The sequence below is a fragment of the Labeo rohita genome, chromosome 19, assembly GCF_022985175.1.
Source record: "Labeo rohita strain BAU-BD-2019 chromosome 19, IGBB_LRoh.1.0, whole genome shotgun sequence".
Classification (NCBI taxonomy): domain Eukaryota; kingdom Metazoa; phylum Chordata; class Actinopteri; order Cypriniformes; family Cyprinidae; genus Labeo; species Labeo rohita.
Window position 1 is genome coordinate 9,210,415 of NC_066887.1, and position 11,934 is coordinate 9,222,348.

Below are 11,934 nucleotides of genomic sequence, written 5' to 3' on the forward strand. Positions count from 1 at the left end.
CATGCGACTTACGACTGGTTTTGTGGTCCAGGGTCACATATGTAAAGCATCAATATGTACATTTTAGGGGTAAATATGCACCTTTTAGCTTTTGTAATTTATTATATTTTTATAGGGTTTACATTTTAGAAACAAATCTTTTCTGCTCTGCTGTGCAAAGGTAAACGAGTTTAGAAGAACCATTTCTGGTAAGAACCTTTCAGTGAATATTTCTTTAAAGTAGCATTATTTGTGAGTGTGAATAACTTTTTGTTAATCTAAATAACTTGTTTCCACTGCAATGAATGGATGGTAATGTTTCTACGAAAAACTTTAATTTTTAATGTGACTACTTTGTGGTGAATCAGACTGATATTGAATCAATCAACAATTTGTGTAGCCATTTTCTGTTTTAATGTTGTCGTAATTACCATGTTTTACCTTTGTGGGGCAGTACTGCTCTCATAGTGGTGCAGATTGATCTTTTAGTTTTATAAACGGTTTAACTCTATTAAAAGAAAGAAAATATGTAGAGAAAGAGTCTTGCAAGTGACGTTCAGTTCCAGCTGATTTTATTTCCTTCTTGGAAAAAGACAAAGTTCTGTACAGAGGTCTGACAGGCAGTGACTTGACACAATTGGCTGGCTTTTGAGTTCACTACTCAAATGTTGAGATATGGTATGGCAAGACAAAACAATATTGTACACAGCATATTGCACAAAATGAAACAATAAAACATATCTATATATTCCAAAAGTCATGAACAACACTCTTAAACATAGGGATGTATAAAGATATATGTTCTCGTTCCTGTCATGATATATCATCGTCAGACATAAACACGCAATCTTTTACTTATTTTACAGTCAATGTACATAGAAATCTTCATGTTGATCCTCTGCCTTAAACACAACTGCTCTACATAAACCTGAATTCAGAAATACAAAATGCTATTCGCCATGCCATATTATACTAAAACAATTAGCTACATTTAGCCAACAAGTAGAAAAGATTAAATATCCTTGTACAATTATGGAGTGAAGACATACTTCATTGTTCATGAATTATAGGCATTTCGACCGTATCTGTAATTCCATCCAGTGGTTCAAACCGAAACGTGTCACTATAAAAGCACAAAGAAATTGGTATTCAAAAAGGTACAGTATCCCCAATAAGGACGCGAAAAAAATCGCAGCTGTCGCTGCTGCAGCTACATACAACCTCACTCAGCGCGGGCACCCTAGGCTAATGACGATTGGTCGTTGAAATGCAGACACTGTCTCTTTAAGAAGCCTGTGGATTGACACTGTAAACATGTTTAGGGGGCAGATTTTGGAGACAACCCAACCCCCTGGCTTTAAAAATCGGAAATCCAAACAGCGATATTCACCGATTGACACCCCCTCGATAGATTTTGTACAAAAATACACTCAGAAAATAATGAAACATTTAATCTCCGTTCCATGTGAGAGGTCATCAATTAAATAATACGAAACGAGTCTAGCCCTTCCGCGAAACAGACGGACATGTGCATGTGTAGCCTATACACACAACAGACTGACTAGAACACAATAAGTGACGGAGGGGAAGAGAGGAGCAAGGTTTGGCCATTATATAAATACATCGATATAAAAATGCCAGCGCTGAAAAGTTACGAGGATGAAAAAGTAAAAGGCAGAGCGCGAAGGAGAAAGACAGACAGAGAGAGAGAGAGAGAAAAAACGCTCCTCGGATGAATTTTGGTCCTGATTTGTAGTGTAAAGAGTCGAATCATCTGAGTTGCGTCTGAATCCTGATGTCATGACGACAGGAAAGCTGGTGATTGTGTTGGTTTTTGCGTCTGCCACTCGGTTTCAATGAATCGACACCAGTTACGCTTCTCAACAGCCTTTCGTAGTTACATCGTAATGAAAGCATGCGATTCTGGTCTAACACACGATTCTGGTAAACAACCTCAAGTGCGAGCAAGCGAATCGCTTGCGGGCTCTCCATTCAGTACCTCCGTCAAAACAAGCACACGACCAGACTTTGTCTTCTGTTTAAAAACGTCCCTTTTTTTTCAAGTCGAAGAGGGCGCACAACGTGAGCTCGCCACCGCGCAATGCCTTCCTCAGCTGCGTCCAAAACGCGCGCCTCCTTCCAAGCACCAAACGAGCAAGCTAAGCACTTTCATCTGCACTCTTGTCAGTGGATAATGAGAACCCACAGTATCTGATGCATGATAAACACGATCGAGGAATCATGTCGATGACTCGTCGTCTGACTCGTCTCGGAGGATTTCGCAGCCCTCCAGTCATTTTTTGTTTGTTTGTTTGTTTCTTTCTTTTTTTCAGTCTAGCGCTCAGTAAGTGAACACCAAGTTGGATATTGTCGATTCGAGCCAGTCCCCTGATATCAACTCGCTCACCTCTGGGGTGCAGTAGTCGGGGAACTCAAAGTGCGAGCCGGAGCCCGACTCAAAGTTGAACTCCAAATCTCTGTCTAGAGGCGCGGTGCCAAAGCTGCTGAAGCTGTCAAAGCCGGGGCTGGGGTCCGCCAGCTCGTCCTCGAACTCCTCATCCGAAGAGGACGACTGCGAGGAGGACGAGTGCGACGCGGAGGGCGTCGGAGACGGCGCGCGGGTGTACTTGAAGCGCGCGGCGGGCTCCGCGTCTTCCTTCCCGCTCGCCAGCCCGTCATCGTACAGGCTCAGCGGGTCGCTGGATTCCGCCGAGCTGCTCAGAGTGGGACTGGCCGGCACGGCGACGGAGGGCGGGCTGCTATCGGAGCTGCATCCCCCGAACGCATGCCCGCGCTTTGCTGGTTTCTCGGGTATCTGTTTGGCCGCGGACGCGGACCTGGACTTGTAGAGAGTGTGATGATCCGCAGGGACGGAGTGCGAGGTCAGCTCGAGCGCCGTGGACTTTCTGTGCGTCCTGCTGAGAGTTTTCGAGCTCTTTTTGGATGCAGACTTCGCGCCGGGGCTGCCGCTCACGCGCTCCCCCTTCTCCCCAGTCTTGCCGCTGGATGACTTCACCTTCTTCCGAGGTCGATACTTGTAGTCTGGATAGTCTGCCATGTGCTTGAGCCGCAGACGCTCGGCCTCGCGGATGAAGGGGATCTTGTCGCTGTCCTTCAAAAGTTTCCAGCGCTTGCCGAGTCTCTTGGAGATCTCCGCGTTGTGCATGTCCGGCGACTGCTCCATAATCTTGCGCCTCTCTATCTGAGACCAAACCATGAACGCGTTCATTGGCCTCTTGATGTGTCCCGATGGGGTTTTGCACCAGGCGATGTCCATTTTGTCCCCGGCCGAGTTTGGAGAGCCGGGGGTCGGGGAGGAGTCCATGTCTAGGTCCATCTCCCCGGAATCAGTGGAATCGCCGGGGAGAACGTCGCTGTTGTTGCTGATGTGCGTCTGCTCCACCATAGCCAGGTCTATGCCCATGCACTCACTTCAACAGTCTCAACTTTTAATTGCGCACGAAAATCCTACACGTGCTGCAGCTTAGCGCTAACAGTCTTTCTTCTTCTTTCACACTTGGGCGAAATATGATTTAGTCAGTGTGGAAACAAAGTTGCTGCTTCTGTCTCTTGGCTCAACACGCCGTCCACAAAAGCGCATATCCCCGTCAGGAGCTCTGGCAAGTCCCGGCAATGTCGTCAAAATCAACAGCCTGCCGCTCAACTGCCGGTTCGACTGAAAACGAACCCAGAGTGCGCTCTGGACGCGAAGTATCTGAAGCCGTTTAATGGAAACGGACAAGTGTCTTCAGCATAGTTTGTCGTGCGACCATGCGGTAGGTTTAGGCGACTGCACTTTTTCATGCTCTGAGCTTCCTATCACCCTTCACAACTTTCAATACTTCTGCTAAACCGCCTCACAAGGATTTATCCTTTTCCGAAGGTATAAAGGAAAGAGACTCCAGCCAATCAGCTGCTGTCACTAGCCTATCCTCAGCCAAAGCCACGCCCCGTCGCCGTCCATTGGCTGAATATAGTATCTAATAATAATCGACGCGTGCAATGAGAAGCTTTCTGTCTGACCTCATTCCATCTACACTGCAAACTTAGTTTTAAAGGCGCATTATGTACTCCCCCTTTCCTAGATCGCACGCTGAATTTGGCAAGGGTGCCTAAGTTCGGATAAGCAATTCTAATGTTCGATTATGAGCGATAACACGGATTAAAACCAAGGTTGTTAAATCCAGCTTTTCACAACCAAGCGTTTGCTTTGACTCGCCGGCACTGCATAAATCATAGAGTGACTGTAAATTATTATTTACAACATATTCATACGAATATTTTTTCTCCAAAAACAAAACATAATCTCTCATTCATTAATATTCAAACATACGCGGCGCCATGCGTTATTGATTTATACACAAAGGCAGAATTTTCTATTCAAAGGCAGCATGTTCTTGTTTATGTTGTTAGTTCGCGCTATATAATATAGTACTATTATGACTGGATTCCAGCAATGTAGAAGCATATTTCTTAAGCACATTCTTCCTAATTGTGTATTTCTAGCTACTAGAATGAAGCTGATACCAGAAGGCATTCACACAGCAAACAGTCAAACGCATGAGGTGAATAACCAGCATTTGCCATCATGACTCTGTTCAAAACCGCGCTCGCTTATGCCTCTAGATGGCGTAGTAGAGCCAAAATGAGGCTGAAAGCATTCGTTGTTATTCCACACAGAAAGTGTCTGCTTTGAATAACTGTTTAACTAGATAAAACAGATCTGAATATGCATTACGTAATCAAGTCATCTATCATGAATAGAAAACAACAACAAAAGGCAAGCATCTCGAGTCCATTCTCACATTATTGTGAGATGTGAAGACGAAGTGATGCATCTCCACTATCTCTGCTAAGCAGACAGTGACTTCCTAAACTGTGAATCAATATAACTGAAATCAATAGTTCAGTGACCTCATAGCTGAGGCATTCTTAAGAACTGTTAACCATTTACAACACCAAAAGTATACCGTGCGATTCTGAGGCCATATGATTTTGAATACAGTAATCAAACACCTTTGACTGTTTAAACAGGTGTGCTGGGAGAGAATGCACACTGGCTTACCTTATCGTGTCTCATCACAGGGACAGATGGCCACCCTGCTACACTTACGATTATTTACTTTAGCGGTTACACCTCAACAGGAACACACCAACTATAGGCCACACAGCTACTGTTTTCTCCAGGTGAGTCAAAGGTGAGTACTGATGAATTGCTTGTAAAATTTGGAATTTGTTTCACAAGGTTAACATGTTTTCATTTGCTCATAATCTAGACAAGCACAACAGGTGCTTTATATCAATAGACCATTGTTTTTTTTGTTTTTTTTTTAGGCTATTTGGCTTTACATAAAGAACATCAAATAACATCCTTTTTTAAATTCAAAATGTAGTGTCATTTGTTAACATTAGTTAATGTATTATGTATTAACTAACATGAACAAACAATGAACAATACATTTATTACACTATGTATAACCCTTTATTAGTGTTAGTTAATAAAAAAATACAGTCATTCATTGTTTGTTCATGTTTGTTCATTAACTAATGTTAACAAACACAACTTGCGATTTTAATAATGCATTAGTAAATGCCGAAATTAACGTTAACTAAGATTACAAATGCTGTAGAAGTATCATGTTAACTAAAGTAGTTAACCAATGTTAACTAATGAACCTTATTGTGTGAAGTGTCACCCAAAAGGATTTTAAATGTTTATTTTATTGCACCATTTTATCAAAATGAGTTTTGAGCTATCACTGAGATGCCGTTATAGATTTTATTATTTATTTTTATAATTTTCATTTTCAAGTTTTAGTAATTTTGTTGTGTTTTTGTCTATTATAGTAGTCACATAATGATATATATATATATATATATATATATGCTTTTATAGATAGATAGATAGATGGATATAGATAGATATTTCAGCTTTATGTAACTACAATAATCCTGTTTTTGAGAGCCAAAAATCTTTACTTACATCCACCAAACTTCACAGTCTTATTCATATCTATATGCTGAAGGTTTTTGCAGAGGGTTTATATAATTTGCCAGATTTTGTACAATATTCTATTCTAAAAATTGCCAAAATATGAAGTTTTTTCTGGTTCTAGGCAGTATTTTCAGATTTTTAGTGATGTAAAAAATATGAAAATTCCCCAAACCATAAAAAAGACTCTAAAATGTGACCCTGGACAACAAAAACCAGTCATAAGAGTCAGTTTTTTTTTTTAAATGAGATTTATACTGAATAGACACTGAATAAACAAGCTTTCCATTGATGTATTTGATGATTTGTTAGGATATGACAGTATTTGGCTGAGATACAACTATTTGAAAATCTGGAATCTGAAGGTGCAAAAAAATCTAAACATTGAGAAAATTGCCTTTAAAGTCGTCCAAATGAAGTTCTTAGCAATCCACATTGCTAATCAAATATGAAGTTTTGACACATTTCTGGTAGGAAATGTACAAAATATCTTCATTGAACATGATCTTTACTTAATATCCTAATGATTTTTGGCATAAAAGAAAAATCGAAAAATTTTACCCATACAAATGCTACAAATATACCCATGCTACTTAACACTGGTTTTGTGGTACAGGGTCGCATATGTCAGCAACTAACAAATATTTTGAATCTGGCATTATCACATTTAATTTTTTGCTCTGGAAATGTATACAAATTAGTGCACATTTAATTACATATTGCCTCGTTTGCATATGCAAACATAACATTTCAGAAAAAAATGTTGCAATTCTTAATGTAACCAATCAACCGAAGAATTCTAGAGTATTAGTTACATTTTTTACTCTATTCACCTGTGGTTTTATAAACAAACCTAGAGGATAAAACTAATGTGCAATTGCCATCAAAAATGAGCTTCGACAGAAGGATCAAAGATAGACAAATCCACTCATAATGACAGTATTTGATCTCATAGGCTGAGTCGAGAGGCTTTAGTAATGGTCTGGCGACACGGCGCACCGACGGCGGCATGCTTAATTCACTCATTCACTCCCCACTACCACGCCGTTCAATCCAAACCCCACTCCTCAAGCTTGGCTTAGTGTTGCCATGGAAATCCTGACTGTTTGCTCTCAAAACACATTCAGACAAGAAAGTACATGATCTCGCCAGTCTTAGCCCAGCAGAGCTGAACTGCACGGTCGTCGAGGACGCGGGAACGTCCTTATCAATCTCAAAATGCACACACAAACAAATATTAGTGGATTTGCATAGATGGCAATCAGACGGCTTTGGGTTTAAAGACAAGCGGGCAGCAGGGTTTATAAAAAATGAACTCGCCAGGAAGATGAACTGGGGCAGGGAACAGAGCAGACAGTGTGTGCACTGAGGTCAGATGCTAGTTGGAGCCGTTATGACACGGTCTGGAGGAACGTGCTTCTGAGTTATTCATTACATTCTTTCTGTCCCATCATTGCTGCCTTCCTCATTACCAAGCTAATTTCTCCAGCCTCTCTGTGCCGCTGCCGTCGCACAATGGAGCCTTTGTGTATGTGTGTGTGAGAGATGGCTGAGCTCCTGTTCGACTGAAATGCAACCGTGGTCCAACCTGACCCCAGCAGGTATTCCTTTTAGCCTTTAAAGTTGTGTTTGCCATCTGTAATGCTTTAAGTTCTCACAGCCTCACTCGAAACTTGTGCTAAAAGGTCACCCAAATGTCTTTCTTTTTCTTTAGTGGGAACTTGTTTGTGGAGAGGTCACCCAGATAACTTGCTCCGAACAGCCAAAACGGTTACAGCCAATTGTCCAGCTCAGCAGATTATTTCCCCCGGAGCAGAACACGCTGAGGTACTGAGCAGCGAACGGCTGATCGCTTATCTTTCACACGGCTTTACTTCCCCATTGCTGCAATAAATCAGGAACGGTGGCCAAAGACACGCCTTCTTTTTCAGGTTTCACGTGTTTGCCAGGCCAAGAGCTTCCAAGAACAGTAACGTTTATCTCGATAGCATCACTTCATCAGCACAACTATTCTCAAAAGTGGTTTCATGGTAATTATGAGCCGATGTATTTGCTCGATAAAGAGACCGTAGGAAAACGGAACAGTATTTGTTGGAAAGATTCCAGTCGTGATATAATCATCTTCATTTGTTTAAAGTGTTACCAACCGTTGGACTATAAACTGAAGTGATGCTAATTAAAGCCCAACTGACAAAATGACACCAGTATCACTGTTCATGTTTAATTCAGTTCATTTACTTTCAGCTGCATGTTATTTATTAAATGAGTGAATCATGAAACCCGGTCAAGAGTTTCACTCTAAAACTAAGAGAAGAAGAAATAAGAAATGAAAGCAACAAAGCCTGTTAGGACCTTTTTTTTTTCTTTCTTTTTTTTTGGCATTGTGCTGTTATTTTCATCACAGTTAAAAACTCTCACGCAATTCTCATTAGTGTAATGCCAGATAAAAAATCCCTTATTATCGTAATATGAAAAAATTACATATTATTTAAATTTGCGTTTATATATTGTTGCAGCTTTTAATTTACATCGTCTTACAAAAATATTATTTTAAAACTCAATGTAATAAAGTAATAAAAAGACTGTAATGAGATTCTAATGAGAATCAACATTAGGAATAATGGATATGATTCTTTCTGGGAAAAAAACAAAACAAATTAGATGTATTAAGATGCGATTTTTAAGTCTTAAAGATTAAGTCTTAAATTAGCTTTGTTATCTTTATGCAAAATACAATGTCTTATGTTTTTCCCATTGATTTTGCAGTAAAATGTGACCTGGAGATGTTTTCATTTTCTTTTCTTTTTGAGATTTATCAAAGAAATTCGGGATTTTCTTTTGTACTTTTGTCTCTGGCAGGTTAAACTTGATCTCTTATTTAGTAAACAGTGGAGGTTTTACTCAAGGTTATGAACAGAGCTTGTGTGTGTGTGTGTTTTTACAGAACCATTAGGTATTATGTTTCTTTTAATATTTCAGCATGTACTGGGTTGTAAACATCAAACTCAACGGCACCTTCTGAGAATGATTTTCCCAACTAAATAGCAAACCAAATGTTTTGTTGCTGCTCTGGAGGCAACAAAAAGTGTTTTGATGAACAGAGTGCATTCACTTGTAGAAGGGTCTTTTTTATGTTTTGCAAGCAACCTTGAGCAGTAGATTTTCTCTGGGTTATTGTGAGTAGTCTATGCTTTTAAGTAACAGGAGAGGGAAAGGATGTTATGGACAGCAAAGCGAGTGAGAAGAGAATGGTTAAATTTATACAGTTACGGAGAGTGAATGGCCACTCTGCATTGAAACTTATGGAATTTGGCTCAAGGTTTGTGGAGTATGTTTTGAGCGATTATTAAAACAGCATGTTTAGCCTTGTTCTTCAATGGAGGTTTTGTCCAGTCAGGTTGTGGTTTAGCTGACATCTGACTCTTGGTTTGTATGTGTGTGTGTTTACTGGCAGGCTCAAGTCCATTTTCCTGTCTGTTGGAGTCAAAGAGGACGCATCACTGACTGAACAGGTGCTGTATCATACACCACACACACACCAGACACACTGACGTAAATTAATCAGAGATATTTAACATATGTTAACATAAATCCAAACATTTTTTAATGAATTTAGAGAGCTTTAAAAAATTTATATATTTTTTAAATTTATTCATTTATTCACTCTGACTTACTTTCACACAGGGAACACAAAAGAACATATTTGAAAGAATGCGCTGGTCGCTCTTCTTCATGTAATTACACTGAATGGAGACTGGAGCTTTCAAGCTTTAAAAAGGATGTGAAAGCACCATGAATTATCATAAAAGTTGTTCAAATGACAAATGATATAAAACTGATATACCCCAAAGAATTCTGAAATTATGCAATTGCTATTTAAGTGCAAAAGACCACAGTTTACTGAAAATCTTGACATATGCCTGAGTTCTGAATGCCAGAGTACATGAAAGAAGTAACAATGATGGATTCATGAATGAATTGCTCATCTGACATTGACAGTGCATCAGCTGATTCACATTACAAAACTGCAAGATCTGTTCACAAATGAAACGGATCTAATTCTAGTCAGTGATCTGTTTGCAGCAGTTAACAGTAATATCTGTGTGTGCAAAGAAAAGAAAAATAATGACTTTTTTTTCCCCTCCGTATCACCATTAATGAGAGTACCAGAACGCATTGTTGAATAAAGTCATCATTTTTGGTTTCTTTGTGCACAAAAAATATTCTCGTAGCTTTATAAAATTAAGGTTTAATCACTAATATCACATGGTCTATTTTAACAATATTCTTACTACCTTTCTGGGCCTTGAATGTGGTAGTTGTGTTGCTGTCTATGAGGGTTTTTTTGAGGGATTTCTTTAAAAATATCTTAATTTGTGTTCCGAAGATGAACAAAGGTCTTACGGGTTTAGAACAACATGAGGGTGAGTAATTAATGACAGAATTTAAATTTTTGGGTGAACTGTCCCTTTAAATCTCTGTCTGTTCCTCAAACAAAGCTATCATATGATTTCAGCCTACTTATATAATAGAAAATGAGTCGTATGCACTGTAAAAAATAAAAAACACAATTTGTTGAGTCAGCTTAAAATAATTTGTTACCCTGCTGCCTTAAAAATTTAAGTTCAGTCAACTAAAATAAGTTTAGTCAACTTGAAATGTTAAGTTGTACTAAGTAACAACTTAGATATGTGTGTTTGCTAAATTTAACAGATGGGTAAGTAACCCAGCTGCCTTAAAATTTTAAGTTGATTCAACTCAAATATCTAAGTTGTCACTTAGTATAATTTAACATTTCAATTTGAATAAACTGTTTTTGAGTTGACTAACCTGAAAATTTTAAGGCAGCCAGGTTACAAATTATTTTAAGTTGACTCAACAAATTGTTTTTTACAGTGTGGGTCACTTTTATGGTGTTTTGTATCCTTTTAAAGCTTATAAGCTTCAGTCCCCATTCATTGCATTGAAAAGAGTGACCAATGCTTTAAAATAATCAAATTTTGTGTCTCACATAAGAGAGAAAGTCATACTGAGGTAGCAATGTAACAATGCTTCATTTTATTGAATGTGCACTTATAGCGCACTTCAAATCCTAGAAGTATAATAAAAAACAAACAAACAAACAAACAAAAAAAACAACTGTAATATTAATATAATATTAAAATAGCACACCCAAGTACACTTGTAATGTCAAATTAAGTTTTAATTTAACATCATCATGTTTTAGTATTTTTGCCGTGCTTTAAAGAAGTGCAATCATTTCAGTGCATTGGCTAACATAGTAAAGCACATGTAAAATATTTTGTTATAATTTTAACTGTGTGTTGTTTGATATTACATTTTAAGTTAATACATTTTAAATTGTGCAAATGTGAAATTACGCATACATTTAAATACAAGTTTTAATAAAAATGGTGTTGAAATCAATTTTACTTTACCATAAATGCTTGTCAGTATATTCGGCAGTACAGTTGAACCATATTTTAAGCAATTTCAATGATGAGAGTCCTACTTAAAAGGATAGTTCACACAAAATTGAAAATTCTGTCATTAATTTCTCATCCTTATGTTGTTCCAAACCTGTAAGACCTTCATCTTCAGAACACAAATTAAGATATTTTTGATGACATCTGAGAGCTTTCTGACCCTGCATAGACAGCAACACAACTGAAACATTCAAGGCCCAGAAAGGTAGATCTATAAAGATCTATAAAAATAGTTTATGTGACAGGGGTTCAACCTTAAAGGGATAGTTCACCCAAAAATGAAAATTTGATGTTTATCTGTTTACCCCCAGGGCATCCAAGATGTAGGTGACTTTGTTTCTCAACAGAACACAAACAAAGATTTTTACCTCAAACCGTTGCAGTCTGTCTGTCAAATTATGGCAGTCAATGGGACCCATGGCTTTGAGAGTCAAAAAAACATACACAGGCAAAACCAAATTAAACCCTGTGGCTCGT

The 11,934-nt window shown here is 38.6% G+C and overlaps 1 protein-coding gene across 1 annotated transcript; it reads right to left on the minus strand.

Moving 5' to 3' along the window:
• Positions 1 to 534: 534 nt before the first annotated feature.
• Positions 535 to 3,820, minus strand: sox4a (SRY-box transcription factor 4a). Its single transcript, XM_051136013.1, has one exon. The coding sequence runs from the start codon at positions 3,401 to 3,403 to the stop codon at positions 2,321 to 2,323; it is 1,083 nt and encodes a 360-aa protein (XP_050991970.1). The 5' UTR covers positions 3,404 to 3,820; the 3' UTR covers positions 535 to 2,320.
• Positions 3,821 to 11,934: the final 8,114 nt, after the last annotated feature.